Genomic DNA, 19,707 nt, shown 5'->3' with positions numbered 1-19,707 from the left:
ATTGAAGTTATTAACAATGGCTGATTTCAACAGGAACAAAACGAGGCCCTATGTACCTAAATACAGTTACTTAAAACTAGTTTGTAAGATCTTTGGGCCTGAAACTGTCTTTTCATTGTACCCAGTGCCTAGCACCAGAGAACTAGTCCAAGATTTGTGGCATTGCCTTGAGTTCCCAAACAAATATTAAATAGTGCTAATAATACTAGAGAAACCACACATATCCACTTCCCATATGCAGAGTAGATTCCAACAACAGGCCACTCTTTACATAGCTTAGTCATTTAAAAAGTGGAACAAAAGCAAAACAGAAGTCTCTCCTAACACCTGCTGCAGCAAAAAGTTACCAATGCCAACTTCATTGCCCGCTGCCAACAGAAAGGTACATCCTGAACATACACACCGGTTTTCAACAGACAAAGGTTGATTGTTTTCCAAAGAGTATAGCTAGACAGGCACTAGCAGCAGCCCAAACATCCTCCTGCTCTACATGAGTAATTATCATTCCTCAGAATTATTACAGTCATTGAACTAACCATGGCAACTAAGGATGAGAAAAATATTGTTGCCAAAAACAAATATAAAAGATAAAATACATACAACCCACTTATTAGGTATGAGTCAAATTTGAAGGATTTTATTAGACCAAATTCCCATGCAATTCATTGTTTTTTTTTTCTTAAATGAGGCCCACTGGATTTCCCCTCTCTATCCAATCACCCGTATTTTAAGTTACTTGTAACTTTCTCATACTTTATCACAGCAAGTCTCAGCACAAAGATGGAAGATAGAAAGCTGAATACAGTCTGGTAATGATTAAGATGTTGATGCAATATACATAATTGGGGGAAATGTGAACAGGTCAGAAAAAATTGCAGTTGTGGTTTTCATTAGTTATTGTCACACTCTGATACATTGACATGGCTTGCTTTATTTCTACAGCTGTCCAAATCAAGAATTGCTCCAATTTGTTCTTTTTTCTGCCTAATAAATTATGAAGGTTTTATATTGTTGTTGCAGTTTCAGCCAAAATGTGGCCCTAAAAATAGGTAGGCCTCTTAGTCAAATGATGCATATTTGCCTTCCAAGAATTTCCTACACATTTTGGAAAACATATGGTGCTGAGTTGGGAGAGGCAAGAGAGCTGAAAATGTCTGAAAAGAGTTTAAGAAAGGAAAATCTGGTTCAAATGAGCATCTTGGGCCCTAGCCCACGACATATCTATAAGTACTTATGCAGGTGATTAATTTTACTCATCTACTCTATTGAATGGCCTGCTCAGTAGGAATCTGAGCCCTCGTCTACACTACAAAGTTATTTCGAAATAACAAGTGGTGCATACATACTACTATTTTGAAATAATGGGCTGGTTATTTCAAAATAAATATGCCTGCTTTCCTCAAGGAATAACGCTTATTTCAAAATCATTATTGTGAAATAGCATTAGTGTGGACACTCCACAGCTGCTATTTCAAAATAACTAATCTCCAGAGTCATTCAAAGTCACTACTCCCCAGTGCTTCCCAGGATTCTAAGTCGAGGTAGCATGTTCACATTAAGGGAGCCCGCTTCAGACTAATTCAGAATACTACAGTATTCGTATGAGGTAAATTGAAAAATATTGTATCTTTTTACAGTGCAAATATTTGTAATAAAAACAGATTGTGAGCATTGTGTGTTTTGTATTCTTTTTTGTAATTTCAATCAAAATAAACATCCAAAATATTTTAGTAAATGGCCTTCTATTATTGTTTAACAGTATGATGAAAACAGTAATTAATTTTTTAAAATCATTTGGCATCCCTAGGGTTTGTTTTTTTTAAATGTCCTCTAGGTGCCTAGGCCAGGCATATATATTCTCTATTAAATTCTATAGTATAGCTTAAACATGCAGGGGAAAATTATCAAAAGCATAGAGCACTTTTCTGTAATTAACTTTGTTGTATGAAGTCTGTTAACCAACAACAAGGTGGTTATTTCTCACTATTGCCACAGTCAATTTTATGGGCTATTAGAACCAGCAACACAAAAGTCTTCTGTAGGCATTTAAATGCAAGACGCTAAAGAAGACTTTTGTGGTGACTGGTTTGGAGTGGCAGCTTGAAGTCTTGTCAAACTGTCCAACAGAGATAAATGTTGGTGCAGACAGATAGGCTATACATTTTAACCATGTTGGCGACTTGTGCAAGGCCCTTGTAAAACTTTAATTGAACAGGAGGTGGCATGCTACATGTGAACCACGTCTATGGATGTATGGCAAACATAAGGATGGGTAAACCAGAGTGATAAAAAACAAACCCATTCAAAAATTCTCTAGTGATGTAACAAAGATTATTTCACTTAGGGTACGTCTAAACTACATGCCTCCGTCGACGGAGGCATGTAGATTAGCCAGATCGGCAGAGGGAAATGAAGCCGCGATTAAAATAATCGCGGCTTCATTTAAATTTAAATGGCTGCCCCGCTCTGCCGATCAGCTGTTTGTCGGCAGATCGGGGCAGTCTGGACGCGCTGCGCCGACAAAGAAGCCTTTCTTGATCGGCACAGGTATGCCTCGTGAAACCAGGTTTACCTGTGCCGATCAAGAAAGGCTTCTTTGTCGGCGCGGCGCGTCCAGACTGCCCCGATCTGCCGACAAACAGCTGATCGGCAGAGCGGGGCAGCCATTTAAATTTAAATGAAGCCGCGATTATTTTAATCGCGGCTTCATTTCCCTCTGCCGATCTGGCTAATCTACATGCCTCCGTCGATGGAGGCATGTAGTCTAGACACACCCATTGTGTTTAATTTCCATGTTACGGCTGCACCAAGAATGCTAAAACATAGTGGTCACTGCTTAATTACCATTTACTCTGTTACCACATTGGAGGCACTGATCAGAGATGCTGAAAATCAAAACAAAATGTATAATAAAACTTAGGTGAATTTTCAATTTTTAAAATAGGATAACATTGTCACAGAAGATTTCACTGTTCCTTTCCCTCCCAGTTCTAGTATAGAGAGGTGGCAGCTATTTCCAATTTACAATACAAGCATATGCCGTGGTTACTCAGATACCAATGCATGATAACGGCTGGAAAGTACTGACTTTTTAATGGCCATCACTGTGCTACGAGGAATACAGCACTTGTGATATTTCTCAACCCAAAGAGTCTCTTTCACAAAATGTGCCCCATTTTGCACAGTCCAGACGTTCAGGTGGTTTGGAAAAGATTCAGTTAAACAGCCAAACTTCTGGGCATTTATCTGAAGCAAATCTCCCACACCAAATTTGTGATGTTCATCATGGACAATTAAAGATGGCCTGTATAAAGAAAATGGATGCCTATATGATTATGATTTACATTAGCCACCTTGACTGTGCCAATTTTAACAGTCACCTTTTATTAAAGGTTTAAATTGGTTTCTCTACTAACCAGTGAAAGTTAAAAACCCAGCCAGGTTGCACAGTAAGTAAAGCCACAGCCATAGTTGCTGCTAGAATAGGTGTCCATGACAACCCACCCATCACCCAAAACCATCATGGATCCACAACTGACTAGAAGATCTTCTCTCACACTTTGAGAAGAGAAGATGTTTCAGTGGATTTAAATGGCCAAATCCAGATTTGCATAGACTGGGATAAATGATTCCTGCTCAAGCTACTTATACTTCTCAGTTATTGTCTTTTCTAGGAGGACAAAGTTGTGGCCTGGAATTTGGAAGGTCCATCACTGGGAAGCCAATGCATATATAGCCATGCATGTCTATGGCTTGTTCTATGAATTTGTACTGTCTTATACTCGTGAGACACTGTAAGACCTGTTAAGAGCGTAATGTAGGATTGAGATATAAAGAGCTTTCTTAAAGGGAATGGTGGAAATTATGCACTTTATAAGATCAGCGTATGCTACAACTAACAGCGTCAGTCAGCCCAAAGGTGACTAACGCTCCTGTGAGGGACACCTGACGATTGTGCTTTGGGGGTCTGAAGGAGAGAGATTAAGGGCTAGTGGCCTGATTTTCAGAAGTGCAGAGCAAGGCAATTCCCACTGAGTCCAGCAGGAGCTGCAGGTGCTCGACCCCATTGCTAATCAGGGCACCTATTTAGTTGCTTAAATATTGGCTTAGGCAGTGAAGTTTGACAGTGACACTAGGGATATAAAACCCTGTTTAATTACTAACTGGTTAAATGTTAAATTTAACCGGTTAACCGATTAAATGGGGCAGGTGGGGGGCTGCTCCAGCCAGGGTGGAGTGTCCCTGTCTGTGGTGCGTAGGGGCAGGGCCCGCTATGGGCAGGGGCTGCTCTGGAGCCAGGCCAGGCCCGACCCGTCACTGCTGGGGGGCTGCTCTGGCTGGTTAACCATTAACATCCCTAAATGAAACCCACAAAGAATAAGTGGCAGAGTCAGGAATAAACGCCCAAAGTCCACAGTCAGTCACACCAGAAATATGTCAATTAAACAGTGCAATTATCAAAAACTTAGAGGGATGTCCAGGGCTGGCAAATTGTTTTCATAAATGAGACTCTTATAAAAACTAGGGGCCAGATCCTCAGCCAACCCAATAATTGGCCATATTGACTCGCAAAGTCTTCTGATGCTTCTCCATAAGGTGCCCCCTCTCTCCTTCCTGAAATATTCTCCCTCAAAACCAACTTACTTTCAGAAATTATCCTTCCCTTGTGCCTCCTCTTCCCTCTCCTTCCCTCCCCTTTCAAAAGTAAAAGTCTCTGCACACCCTCCTTTGCTGAACTGCTTTGTTGTGTCTTTGTTTTCTCTCTCCTAGACTAAGTTGCTTGAGGCAAAGAACATGCCTCATTCTACTGAAGTTTTCATAACAGGCCATATACATTTCTGGCAGTGTACAAATGAGGATTGAAAATATACATATAATATTGCAATTAAAATTCTGTCTCGCTTTTGCACCATAAAAACCTGTATCAGTCTTGCTCCACTAGCCCTTCGACCTAAAATCAATAGAGTGCAGAGGACGGAAGCCAGGCAGCCCCAGGCTGCTGTGTACAGGAATCGATGAGCCAATGGCCCCCATATTGTTAAATTCTAGGAAGGAGGTAGAATTCTGAGATGATGTGGAGTGGGGGTGGCGGACAACAGAAAGGCCTGGTATGGAGAAGGTTATGAATGACTGGTCAAGGTAGTTTAAGGTCAAACCATCCTAGGGGAAAAAAAAAAAGGAAGGAAGGAAGGAGAAAAGGAAGCACCTTAAGGGTATAAATATTTTCAGCCAACAAGAGCACATTAGTATGCAGAGCAAAGCACAAAGTTAAAGGAAAGGAAGAGGAGGAGATGAAAGAATAAAGAGGTTGGGGCAGGAGGATGTGGGTGTGAGAGGCTGAAGATGCATAAGCCTCACTTTCACAGAATAGGGTGAAGGAGGAAAGAGTGGATTTGGGGGTCAGAGATAGGAAAGGAAAGTAGGAATGTATGCCTAAGAGCCAGTTTCTAGGAAGTGTTCAGCTCTCACATAAGGGGCCAAAGTCACCAGACTTTCAGTAAAGATCAACTCATTGGGTTCTGAGCTCTTAGAATATTTGCCATTAAGTTTTACACTGGTAGCCGCAGGACACTGGGCCGTTTTGATAATCTGACCCTTATTGAAATGCCTAGATGGGAGCTTAGCCCTTTGAAAAGTCTCTCCCCAGCTGAGAGTGCTGGGTACTGAAAAATGGTCTTAAGTGAGTAAGATGAGAATGTTTTATGCTTTGCATCCAGAACACACATGCTGTTTCTTGTGGGTACCAAAGAGGGTGGTTTGGTTTGGTTTTGGTAAATATCATAGTTTCCCTCCTTTAGAGCATCTGGAGATGGGCAAGACCAGCTAATATGAGGGTTTGAGAACTAATGAGACAACACTTTCTTTGAGATTCATTGCACATGATAAATGGTGGGTCTACACAGCAGGGCATAACTCGAAAAAAGCTAAGCAAATTGAGCTACATCAATTGCATAGCTTATTTCAAAATAGCTTATTTCAAAATTGGGAGCGTCTACACAGCACTTATTGTGAAATAGAACACTCCTCCTCTGACTTCCCTTACTCCTCGTACAAAGAAGGTTACAGGAGTCGAAGTAAGAAGTCCTCCAGCTTGACAGTATGCTTTCGAAATAACTGCATGCTGTGTAGACGCAGACTAAGTTATTTCAAAATAATGCTAGTTATTCTGAAATAATGGTCCTGTGTAGACGTAACCAAAGTATGCCTGGGAACCTCAGTGGATCTGACCCTCCTCTAGTTTTACCTTGACATAACTCCATTTACTCCAGGGGACTTAGTCCTGATTCACACCAGTGTGAATGAGAGGACACTTGATTTCAAGAGTTTTAATCAACTAGAAACAAAAACAATGTTAATAAAAATTCTCCTGAGTCCAGACAGTTTAACTGGAACTATAAACAAAAACCAAATCATGTTTTACAGAGCAGAAGCTCAAAAGAGCACTTTGATTTTCTTTTATGGGCCACTGTAAAGTAGATCTTAATATTTAACTATAATACACAGTAAGACATATTGCAGAGTAATTTAGGACTGTAGTCTGGGAGGTAGTTAGGCATCTAGCATTTTCAAGTGTCCCCAAAAAAATATAACTTAAAATAGTTATTTTAAAAAGATAACTAGGGGGCTGTGTCCCCTGCTCGCTATGCTCGCCAACCCTCCCCGCTCTGGGGGTAGGTGTCTGGCCAGGGAAGAGAGGGCAGGAACAGGCTGGAGGTAGGTGCATGGGGAGGGAGGGGGACAGAAGTGGGCTGAGAGTGTGGAGTCTTGGCAGAAGGGACCTGGTGCAGTACAGCTTGGGGGAGGGGGGGAAATAGGCGCAGCCCCCCCAGGGCATGAAGTGGGAGCTGGAGCAGCCCATGGCCAGAGGGAATGGTGCCGAGGCTGACCTCAACAAGTAGCTGTAGATGGAGGCGAAGGGAGACAGCAGTGGCAGCATGAGGTCACAAATGACATGACATCACTCTGTCGTCCCACAGGACAATTTTATATATATATATATATATAGAGAGAGAGAGAGAGAGAGAGAGATTAAAACAGAGACACCTCAAAAACAGTTAGGTTGTTCAGCTAAGCAACCCTGGCTCCAGATATTTCCAATGAGGTTTGGTGAAATATCTTAACTGGACTGAAAGTTTCAAGGGAACAGGCTTGCTTATAAGATTTCTGACACTTTCTACTTTTGGTTATGGTGGGGAAACTGTGAGAATAGACTTCCATGGAAAAATTCACTATTTGTGCTTCCAGTACTGACTGGTATCTGGGTGTGGAGAAGCCACAAGGAAATGAAAATAAACAACAATAATAATACATAGTGCATTCAAAGCAAAAAAGATGGATGGATAATCATTAATTATTCTCATTTTACATATCTGTTTTTTTCCTAAGTTAAGGCCCAGAACTTCATAAACTTTTAGGTGCCTAATTCCCTTTCCTTTTAATTGGAATTGGAATTAAGGACCTACATGACTTGCCTAAAATAACATAGCATATCAGGAAAGACCTTAGCAAAAGATACAACACTCGTGACTCAGTGCCATATTTCTTTGATGGCCCTGCTTCCAATGGCAGAAAGCCGTTTTGAAAATTCGGTGTCATTTAGAAAATATTCAGATAAAGGGGTTTGTCTTGAGTTAGAAGCAAGTTCTGGACAGAGGTTTCAGTCACCCCCTGTTTTATCTTAATTGATTTAGCTGGCTTTGGTGTTACAACAGGCACATTCTGCTTTTTAAAAGGAATAGGTGATTGAGACTGAAGCAGGAGACTGGTAATTTTGCTTTTGCTCTCTGGGCACAGAGCCAACAGTGACTAGAACTACATTAAGCTCATTGGTTTTGGCCCATGAACCTTCCCTTCAGTTTCCAAATAGCTTCCCTTGTATTTCAAATGAAATTCAGCTGAAACTGTTATGTTTCACGGATTTCAGGTTGAAATGGTTTTAGTGCAATGCCGGGCTAATTGTATCATTTCTCTCTCTAGCAGGTAGTCCACACAGAAGAGAAAAACCTACTAATCCATAGTTACTTGTTTTGCTCAGCAGCAGAAGCTTGTGCTTTTAGTGCTATGGGTTCCAGATTCTGTCCACATGGATTGACTGTAATATAGTGTGTGCAGGAGGGAGGGGGTGTCAGTGCAAGTTTATACAATACATTTGTGGTACAGCAAACCAATGCCAAGTTTGGAATTTGTAATGCAACCTGAATCCACACTAGTTTTGCCTATTTCGCTTTTCATTGGGAACATTCTGCTCTAGTTGCTTCACTAGCCAAGTTCCCTTTCATTCATGCTAATGGACTGTATTTTCAGTTAGGAACAGTGTGATGCTTTTGCTACTAATAAAGCAAGACAAAAAATCCTTCTATCAGGATCTATTAAAAAACACATTAGCAGTTTTCCTTCATTTTTTCTGTCACAGTTCAACAACAGCTAAGGGGTTAAATTCATTCCTGGTGTCATTCTGATGGGGTTGCAGTGGGGGTGTGTGTGAATTTAGCTCACTGTCTTTAACTTCATTAAAAAGGTCTTGATAATATAGTTTACAGTCCTTAAGCAGATGGTGAGCCTGAACACTAATCAAATCCTTTGAACAGAGCACTTGAGTGGGATGTTACTAAAACAAGCAGGCATTGGTATTTTACACCACCTCTTTTTGTTCTGCTACACTGCCAAGAAAGGCAATGTTGCTCATTTCTGCGTTCACAAATGAGTTCGGGAGAGATGAACTTTCTGCTACAGAATAAGAGCATATTTGTTTTATGAGAAAGACACGCTCCATCCCATGCCCATATGCATATTCTCCAGTCACTACACTAGCCGGATACCTGCCCAAAGATATACGCACACAGGGTGTTCTAGCACACTGGATCGCCATCACAGAGCACCTCATAATGCATAGCTCTCAGACTATTCCAACCTACAGACCACAGGCAAAAGCCCTGGGAACTACATGGACAAACTTTGCTTTGGCTCAACCTTTCCCAGCCAGTGTCCCAACGAGTAGCATACACATCTATCACAGCGCAACCATCTGTACTCAAATAATGGCATGATTTCTCAGCTCCTCTTTTTTGTAAGCTCTTATGAACCAATATCCTGTAAACCTTTGCATCAGCTCTCACGGCACTCCCGACATCACTTGAGCTTCCACTTGAACATCTTCTCTCCTGGCCGCTGGGAGTTACAGATTCAGCTTCTCCATCTCATCTCTCTCTTCCAGCATAAATTCCCCCACTTGCAGACACACCTGAGCATGGAAATGGAAAGCAACATGTGTTTCTTCCTCCCCCCCCCCGACTTCAATTTGATGTGTGAATTTTCCCAGAAGCTCTCAGACACTTGTCTCTCTTCTCACTCTCCCTGAAATACATGAGGAAGAACATTCTCATGGTCGCAACACCATTCAACTTCAACACTAGGTAGTATGAACAGAAACCCAAACAGTGCCACATACAATTGAGCTGGAAAAGAATGTGCCTACACCAAAAACCTGCTGGTAAACCAACATGTGAAACAACCCACAGACTGAGAACTGCAAGTCTAGCTATATTTTAAAATTGGACCCATTACTTTAGGTAAAGCACCAAGAAAGATATCCTAAGAATCATGCAGCTAGAATCTTGTGTTCTCTGGCTCAGCAGGAGCTCTGTTATTCCTGAAGGCTGATTTGTGCAATCTCCAGCAGTTTTAGTTCAGACCAGTGTTTTGCTTTGAAATTTTAGGTTAACTCAAAGTGCAGAAGTATCAATTTTTGCCTGGTTTCAGGTGGAAACCATGCAAACCAACTGAGCTGTGCGTTATTTACACTAGCCCACTCCCATCCGAATGTCAGTCCAAATTCCTGCAAACAGTTAATAAATTCTGGCAAATGTTCCCTAAGTTATAGCTTGGTCACAAAACCTCAGTGACCACTGGCCTAGTTAAGGTCTCCTTCTGGAAGGTTAGCACAGCTTTATGTGCTGCTTCTCAGGTCTACACTATTTTTTTATGTTGGCAGCTTACAGGCAAATCAAGGCACATGCTCAGTAGCTGTAAACTTACATGCCCTCATTGACTTCAATGGCGTAATGCCAAAATCCTCCAGCTGAAGATCTAGTCCTGAATCTTTGTGGCTGTTTTTCTGTCCTTCTAAAGAAGAGGTTACACAAAATTTGGGAGATCCGTAGTGTGGATCTGAGAAGAGAATCTGACCTTCAGTGTTTGCAGAAACTTTGCAAATTTGTTAATTTTTAAAAATTAAGTGGAAATGTCTAGTATTCCCTTTCCACCCTCATCTTATAATAGAGCAAATCCTATTGGAAATTTCTATTTTGTAAGTGAGGGTAGAATTGAACTTTTAGATCTATATTTTCGAAGAGAAGAGAGAAAGGGGAAAGGACTAATTAAATTGGTCCTGCCGTGAGGGCAGGAGACTAGACTTGATGACCTCTTGAGGTCCCTTCCAGTTCTAGTATTCTATGAAAATGAGACATTATCTGTTTAGAAACTCAGATCTTGACCATTCCAACTTTTGCAGGACTGGGCCTTTGACTTTCAGGTCTCAGAGTATATGTCTACAAACAATTTTCATTTTGGGAGAAGGATGCAAATAGTGCTGTGCATTTACATACTTCCTCTGGGGGTGTTTTTCGGGAGACACTCTTCTGGTATGTACCGCGTCTACATGCAGCCGAATTTTGAAATAAACCCTTATTTCAAAGACCCCTGTAAACCTCGTTGTAGGAGGAATAAGGGGTCTTTCGAATTAGGGGTTTATTTCGAAATTCAGCTGCATGTAGCTGCGGGTACATACCGGAAGAGCTTCTTCTGGAAAAAAACACAGAGGAAGTACGCAAATATGTAGTGCTATTTGCATCCTTCTCCCAAAATAAAAATTGTATGCAGAGATACCCAGAAATAATCTGATAAGGATTGCTAACACAAAGGTGTAATTGTCATGTGCAGCAGCTGGTTTAATACAACAAATCATAACAAGTCAGGTCAAATAATCTTTACACTGATAAGGATTTATGTTTATCTGATATACTGTATACTTGTTTACTGCATCAATAATCTCTTCTTTGTTAAAGTGCCTAAATACTTATTTACTTGGTGGGAGACTTTATGTTCTATTGAATGAATAAGGCTCAGGGTCAGCGCAAACACACAAGAATACATCTACGTGAAATATGGTCCTTTTGGAAAAAAATAATAGGCATAGCAAAACATATATAATACACACCCCAACACAGGAATGTTACCAAAGCGACTTATATTATCTCTAAAAATGGTTCACCAAATGAGGTCAAATCCTGAGAGATGCCAAGGGCCCACAGCTCCTATTCACTTATACAAGAGCTGCCTGTGATCAGATTTGGGCCACACTTTTGAGCTGATTGCATGTATGTACATGATCATAATATATTTATCAGGGACTCCACCCTTTCCTCCTGCCACTGTGGGTTTTTTTCTTTCTTTTTTGTCCCACAACTGCAGTAGCCAAGGCTAGCATGTCACTTGCAACGTTGAATTGCCTCTCTTTAGCTGGCTTCTGTCACACCCTTCAGACTTTACAGACTTACTTGTTTTGCATTTCATAGTAACCCTTTAGTCCCAAGAGCCACATGTGGGGTGATTTATGGCAAAGAATTTGGGATGTGGCAGGGGAGGGATGAAAACGAAAGTGGTTAAGTTACAATCTTTTTTTAACTCATCATAGTGTGGAAGCTAAAAGAACAGCCAGTTCTTTTCTGACACTATTATAAACACATTGAATTAGAGGTTAAGAAATATATTTACACCTTTTTAACCTGACTTTTGGGGGTGATAACATAAATGGGAAAAAAATCAGCATTAACTAACCATCATTTAATAGCAAACAAGTTAATAGGTAGCATAACATACATCTGATGCACAGCAACCCTGTATTTTATTCAAAAGATATTCGGTGCTTGGGGGAAGAATATGAAGGATTATATTATACTGCAACAGCAGTTTCCTTGGAAAAGTAAATTAGCTATATAGTTGCAGGAATATTTATAGTTAGTTTAGCTCATATATGGTGTTGCTCATGCAGTTGGTTAGTCTTAAGTGTAGCATCATGCAGATTGCATTAATGTTGGCAAATGCACTTTATGTAGAAACAGACTTTATGCTTACAATTATCCCAGCCCAATATGGAGTGTCTCTGACTAGTAAAGAAGAGCTGATGCCTGCCATAATGAAGCCCAGCACTGTTACAGAGATGCCTAATACCAGCTGCAACAAAGCAACCAGCAACGGGAAACGGCAGGCACAACAAGTGTGGGATTCCTCTTCCTTGCCCGTTTTGGGATCCCCCTTGGCTTTCTTCTTCATTGCTGGCTCCTGCTGCTTGGCTGGATCGGTGCTTTTCTCCCCTTCAGGTGCCTTCCCTGCCTGGTTCTGGTTATTAAGGGACGTGTTGTTCTGAGGTTTCTTCTCCTCTTTTCTCATGTTGATTAACTTTTTTTTTTCTGGCTGATGGGCGTGTTGAGTTTTGTTTTGTTTTGTTTTGTTTTTTTTTGCTCCCGAAGCTTCGCTTTGTGCTGCCTGAGTTGTTCCTGGTATTTGAATCAAGGAGGCTGAACAAATATGGAAAACATTTGGAGCAGATTGTCAGAGCTTCTAAATGCCACATATAGCCCAGAGAAGAGGGGGAATCAAGGGGGGTAGCGAACTGCCAACATACAGAAGCTGATTGCCTGTGCTGGAGCTGGCTGTGCCCATGAGAACTGTGTGCATGTAATCATAATCACTGCTGGTGGGAACTTAATTAATAATATGCAGGAAACCATTGTCTAGGGAGGGGCTGCCTGAGCACTGGGGGATTGATTTGATTTGTGAGTGTGAAATTAAAAGGCAAAGTGGATCACCACACCAGAACTCCGTGTGTGTTATTAGCACACAAAAGCTAATAGGATAAATCACAGGGGTGCTGTGCATACAGTATGAAAGTGTGTGATTTTTGCATGCCTTTGTTTCTGAGCATAGGTGGAGATGGGGGAAGACTGTGTATTTAAAATGAGTGACATGAAGAAAATTCAAAGACAGTTTCCTGGATTTCAAGCAATCCAGAATTTCCCATAACTTTAAAAGGCGAGGGAAGATACAGAATATCTAACAAACAGGAACACTAGGGACTCATCTTAAAAACAAGTGCTCCTTTTGCATGCATTATGGAAAGTAATGAGACATAGTGACTATGTGCAGGTATTGATGGAACATAAAGTATGTATTGGTACCTTAACATCTACTAGGGCCATGCTTCATTATTAATTAATCAAGGAAGGAGCATCCTATTACCTCATCACGCTTTCTTATTTATGCTGATGGGTAGGATATACACAGAAGTGTACAGGTGAATTATATTTTTTATATACACACATTATAGGCTTAACCCTGCAAGGGAATCTATGCATGTGGGTCCCTTGTCTCACTGGGGCTCCATTTGGGCATGGCAGTCCACCCATCCACAGGGATGTTATTACAGGATTGGGGTGTGTTATATTAAAGAGATGCTTGATAAGCTTATATGTCAATACACACATGAAAAGAAGGAAAGTAAATTAGCTATATAATTTCAGGAATATTTATAGTTAGTTTAGCTCATATATGGTGTAGGACATGCAGTTGGTTAGTCTTAAGTGTAGCATCATGCAGATTGCATTAATGTTGGCAAATGCACTTTATGTAGGAACAGACTTTATGCTTACAATTATCCCAGCCCAATATGGAGTGTCTCTGACTAGTAAAGAAGAGCTAATGCCTGCCATTGTATTTAAAAAAAAAAGCATTGTATTAAAAAAAACAGTATCTACATTTTTACCACTGAGAACAGAGGGCAATATTTCTCATATAGAAAGGAACCATACGTCCATTTAAATGGTATGCATATGCTCAAAAGAAAAAAAGATACCAAAATGATACTAGAAGCGTCACACTATAACATCCTGATCCAAACAAGCAAGCCCTTAACTATGAGTTCACCTAACTTCAGTGGAATTACATGCTTAACATTAACCATGTGCTTACATACTTCACTAGACTGAGGCCTAAATGTGTAAAGAATGACATATTGGCCAAAATTCAGCCATCGCTTGCCTCCTCTGCCACCTGGCTCCCTGCCAGCAAAACACTTAAGTGTGCAGCTATGTGAACAGAATTTGGGAAGCCAGCAAATACAAGAGGCCACATTCCACTACCAGTACACTAATGCCAGGCCATTTAAATCAGTGGCATAGCTGATCAGAATTAGGGCCCAGCAGTCAGAAAAGAGAATGTGTCATTAGAATGAATGATAAGAACATTCAGGGGAAGGGAATCATCAGAAAATGTGAGGTGGTGGAGAGGAAACCAACACAACCATTTCGGAAGGATACAAAGTCGTGCTGGAGAGAATAACCAAAATGTTGAAGTACCCGAAGAGGAACTTACACAGGCTGAGGTTGCATCAAGGAAGTCTTTCTCTTGACATATTGGCAATACTTTCTGAGAAACTACACTATTTCCAGCTCTTTATGGCATTTAACAGCAATGAACTGTGTCTGCTGTATTAATAAATTATTATGTCACTTTGTTTTATGGCTTAAGCAATATCCTCTTCAGATATTTATATTACAGGTGTATAAAAGAAAACTACTCATGAAGTTATTTAAAAAAAACAGGACTGTGTAGCACTTTAAAGACTAACAAGATAGTTTAATAGATGATGAGCTTTCGTGGGCCAGACCCACTTCCTCAGATCAAATAGTGGAAGAAAATTGTCACAACCATATATACCAAAGGATACAATTAAAAAAAAAAAAGTGAACACATATGAAAAGGACATATCAAATTTCAGAACAGAAGGGGAATGGAGGGGGGAAGGGGGAGAAATAAATATCAGACATTTACCTCCCCTCCTTTCCCCCCCTCCGTCCCCCTTCTGTTCTGAAATTTGATTTGTCCTTTTCATATGTGTTCACTTTTTTTTAAATTGTATCCTTTGGTATATATGGTTGTGACAATTTTCTTCCACTACAGGCAGTCCCCGGGTTACATGGATCCGACTTACATCAGATCCCTACTTACAAACGGGGTGAAGCAACCCCGCACTAGCTGCTTCCCCCCAGCAGACCAGGGAGATGCGAAGCTAGCGCCCCTCTCCAGCAGACCAGAGAGACGCGGAGCGGCTTTTCTCAGCAGACACCTCAGCTTGAGAATAAAAGACTGAGGGAAGTGAGGTGTGGGAGGATAAAACTGAGCTCTGGAGAAATGTTTGGCTAGAGTTTCCCCTACAATATGTACCAGTTCCGACTTACATACAAATTCAACTTAAGAACAAACCTACAGTCCCTATCTTGTACGTAACCCGGGGACTGCCTGTATTTGATCTGAGGAAGTGGGTCTGGCCCACGAAAGCTCATCACCTATTAAACCATCTTGTTAGTCTTTAAAGTGCTACACAGTCCTGTTTTTTGTTTCAGCTGCACCAGACTAACACGAAGTTATTTCAGACACTGTGCTTGCACATAATTCCCAAGTAACATCAGTTCTTTTTTCCTAAATGAAAGATTAGGAAATACTCTTAAAACTATAATATTGAAAGAGAAAATGAGAGAAAAAAATTGGGAAAGTTATCCCCAAATATTTGTTGTCTATCAAACTGAGCTTTTATATCTTAGTGACAATATTATATAAGCATAATCTATTTCTTTAAAAATCATGAAAATATGTTGCACTTGTGTCATGCTTTCATCTGAAACCTCAAAGTACTTTATGAAGGAAGGTTACTATATTTATGCCATTTTATAAATGGGAAAACTAAGGCACAGAGGGTTTAAGTAGCATTCTCAGGGTAAGACCTGCAGTTAAGGAAGAGCTGGGAATAGACTTAGGTTTCCTGGTTCCCACTTTCTTTCCAAGCTACTGGAGGAAAATTAATATACAGTTAGATAATGTATTACATTGAATTTAACAGACCACTTATCTATAAACATAAAAAAATATTCTTTTGGAGTTTTCGGAGTTCCAGTTCTTCAGCTGTGGACAATCTATGCTTGGATAAGGATTCAAGGAAGTGGGCAAAGGTGAAATAAAGCCACCTCTGCATGCTGATATTGGGCAGTAAGTTACAGCAGCTCAGACCTGCTCATACTTATGCTGGTGGGGAATACACACAAGCAAGGGGGTTTTCCACAGCTGAGCACGTCCAGGGTGAAGCAGTGCTGTACATATGCTCCCTCCCATTTCTGAGCACATCCTCTATGCCAGGGTGGAGATGATAGAATTGCCTAACCCAGGAATCCTCAGTTGTTAGGGCTACGTTATGGTCCTTTTGCACTGTTGTGTGGTGCAAAAGGAGCATGTTGGAGATGGAGGGTGTAGTCCTATTTACACATAATATTCTCCCCTTCCCCTCCAACTCAGATCTGAACTGAGGTTTCTTTTTCAAAGAAAATATGAGTCAGATTTTTAGCACCTGGATTCAGGTCACATAGCTAATGAATGAGACTATTTCCAAACCCTACCTTTTTTATTCATGCAGGCAGTGCTATTGATTTCAATGAGTTATTCATCTGAGAAGTTGCATGACTGACTGTAATGGCTGCTTGTTTGTCTACTGGATCAAGAATCTCTCTCTCTTTCTCTCATTTTTAAGTCACCACAATCCATTGGTCCTTCTGCCCTCACAGAGACAGTGCGGGTCACAACAAGCCCATTGTGTTGTCTAGCAAGTCCTGCCTCCACCAGCTGGTCAGGGTGTGGCTGGACACCCTGCAGCCCTAGAACCCCCTGAACAAACTGCTAACCTCAGCCTCCCAAGCAGCTAGGATTACAGGCACACGCCATCATGTCTGCATTTTTAAATAGGTGCCTAAATATATATATTTATCCATGGAGTATCTTAAAATCAGGCTGTGATCTCCCTGCTTAGCCAGCACTTCAGAAATGAAAACTGTGCAAAGAGAATTTCAATGGGGATTATCAAAGGGGCTTATGGGAGGAGCAAAGAGCCATCTCATCTCCCACAGTCAGATGGGCACCTAACCCCCTTCAGCCCCTTTGAAAATTCCAGTCTTATGGACCCTTTCTATAGTCCACTTGCAGGGAGAACTCCTGTGTACTTCAACAGGCTGCTTTGTTTGTCTGCGTGAGGATTGTGGGGTCAGGATCTGTGATTGTGACTAAACAGAATAGGCTTCAAAATTCCCCTTTTCACAAGCAGTTTGTTTTGGAGTGAGTAATGTTGTAACAGTATTTTTCTTAAGAAACTAAACAAAATAGCTCCCTTCCCAGCAAGTCACTTCAGACTAGGGTGTGCCTGCTCCACAGTACTGATTCTCAGAACCTGGGTTAGGGACCTTCAGGGCTTGCGCTGCAGGGGCATAAAATACAGTGTAGATTTTTGTGCTTGGAGTAGGGATATTAGCATATTGTCATTTACACGATTAACTGATAAGCCTGGGCTTGTCAATTAATCCTAACGACTACACCCCCCCCCCCCTTGCTGCCTCTGTATCAGGAGCAAGTACACAAGGGAAGCCAGCTTTCAAGCCACCTCCCTGCAGGTACCAGCTCTGCTCCCTGGGAGCCCCCTGCCCTTCATGCTGCTGCCTCTTTATCAGAGGCAGTGATCCTGGAGAGGCAGCTTAAAAACTGGCTCCCGCCAGGCACTGGCTCCCGCCTGCCCCCACCACCCATGTGTAAATATGTAACTACTAAAATTTCCAGCAGTTACACGCCTACACAAATAAACGATCGTTAACATCCCTAGTATGGACGGAAGCCCAGGTTCTGAAACCCTCCCCCTACATGTGATCTCAGAACTCAGGCTAAAGGCCAAACATCTATACTATAGCCCCATGCCCTGAGCCTTATAAGCCCAAAGCAGCTGACCCAGGCCCAGGCAGCCACATAGCGGGTCTTTCATTGCTGTATGCACACCCTTAGTTTAAAGTATATCTACACGGCACACTAAGCCTCAGATCCGACTTAGGTTTGAGCCCGAGCCCCCTTTCTGTCTGTACACAAGTCAGTCTGATTCAGATCAGCAAGCACGCAAGCCCTGGACCTTAGGACCCAGGTAGGAAGGTGACTTAGAGCCAAAGTCCCAACATGACTCAAGTCTAAGCACTGAAATTTTGCAGTGTGGAAATAGGTCAAGCCACAGATCTGAGTCAGTAGGTCTGTATAGTGCAGTATGGACACATTAGCAAGGCCTGGGACCAACACCTATAAATAAACCCAGGTTAAAAAGCAGCGTGGAGGCTCCAGTGTGGGCTGGAAACACTAAGTCCACAAGTCCAGTCACACAGACCCAGGTTTACAGTGCAGCATAGGCATATCCTGATTTACTTCTTGATCAGACACAATATCCTGTCTTCACACACACACTTCTCTTACCTTTATTAGCCCAATTCTGATCCTTCCTAGTCATGCTGGAGAGCACGTGACGCACATGAGCTTCAGTGGATCTATCTGTGGAGTAAGATCGTTGAACAGTGAGAAGAGCAGAATCTGGCCCTATGTGAGAATTCCGCTTTGCAGTCCTTACCATTCAGTTGGTTAGATGACAAAAGTCAGAAAACAGCTGACCTGCTTTCATTGGAAGAGTTTTTGGGCTCCTGTAGATATTAACTGTTAAATAAAGTTAGTAAATTGCCTTGTCAATTTAAAACTATACTATACATGGCATATGTAGTCACTGTAACTTATAGCACTACACCAAGATGTATTTTGCAAAATTTACTCTCTAATAAAATGCATGAGTAGGAAAGTATATTTAGTAGGATTTTATAAAAAGAGAAAGAGTTAGGCAGTAGCTATGGGGAGAAAGGGGGAAATAAGGCCCATTTTATTAATGCACACTCATCACTTCTGACCCAGTCCTATATTTCTTACACACCCAAATAATAGGGACATTGGGCTCAAGCTTGGCTGTTCATTATTATAAATGCTATCGCTTTTGTTAATCTGTTGTAGAAAAATCCAGAGCAGCTCATGAGCAAGTTAGAGATTAAAATATAATTGGTTTTAGAAATCAAAAGATTTAATAAAGACATTGAAACATGAAATTCTCTAGATTAATTGTAATAAATCTGTATGTCACTTGGATTTTCTAAACAAGAGAAGAACAACAGTTCCTGATTTATCCACGATGGCCCTGGTTCAGGAAAGCACTTGAGCAGATGCTTAACTTCAGCAGCATATTAAGTACATTTTCAAATTAAGCATGAGCTTGAGTGCCCTTCCCAAATAAGATGCTCTGATGAATAGAGGCCACGGATACATACTACCATTTATCTTGTGGCATGAAATGCTAATTGTGGTATACTTTACTGTGGTTTTGGATAGCTGTTTTATATCCAGATACTGACCAGTGTAAAACAGTGTGCCTCTTTTAGTTGTTTTTATGCCAAAAGAAATCATGAAGGCAACAGCCACAAAAAAAGTCAAAAAGACCCCAGTTTTGCAATTTAGGATTTATTTTCTTTTGTCCAGAATACAAGTGTTGAAAAACAATTTACAGCTGCTATGCCACAGTCCTTCCTATTTCTCCCCTTAATTACAGAGGATGCTGATATATGCAATTGCAGAAATCACTGATTTTTCTCCACTACAGTATCTTTTTCTGGAAATAAATCCACTCGCTGATCTCATACGCTAATAAAGATCTTTATATTTATACGTGTATTTTTAAAAACAAGTCTCCAGTAGAGCCAAATTAGTCTC

General features: G+C 41.1%; 1 protein-coding gene across 2 annotated transcripts in view; it reads right to left on the bottom strand.

The window, feature by feature from the left end:
• SSPN (sarcospan) overlaps positions 1 to 18,453 on the bottom strand; it is a 42,210-nt gene extending 23,757 nt beyond the window's left edge. Inside the window, exon 1 of one of the 2 annotated variants that reach the window (XM_075898837.2) lies at positions 18,379 to 18,453. Coding sequence is in view for 1 of the 2 variants with exons in the window: in XM_089769816.1 (XP_089625942.1) it covers positions 12,133 to 12,447 (315 nt within the window). In the remaining variant the exon portion in view is untranslated. Of the gene's footprint in view, positions 1 to 12,132; positions 12,609 to 18,378 lie in introns of those variants that run through there. The other variant, XM_089769816.1, reaches the window with a different exon arrangement.
• Positions 18,454 to 19,707: the final 1,254 nt, after the last annotated feature.

The sequence above is a fragment of the Pelodiscus sinensis genome, chromosome 1, assembly GCF_052426305.1.
Source record: "Pelodiscus sinensis isolate ZL-2025 chromosome 1, ASM5242630v1, whole genome shotgun sequence".
Lineage (NCBI taxonomy): Eukaryota > Metazoa > Chordata > Testudines > Trionychidae > Pelodiscus > Pelodiscus sinensis.
The sequence above is the reverse complement of the archived record's forward strand: the minus strand, read 5'-3'. Positions and strand labels throughout refer to the sequence as shown.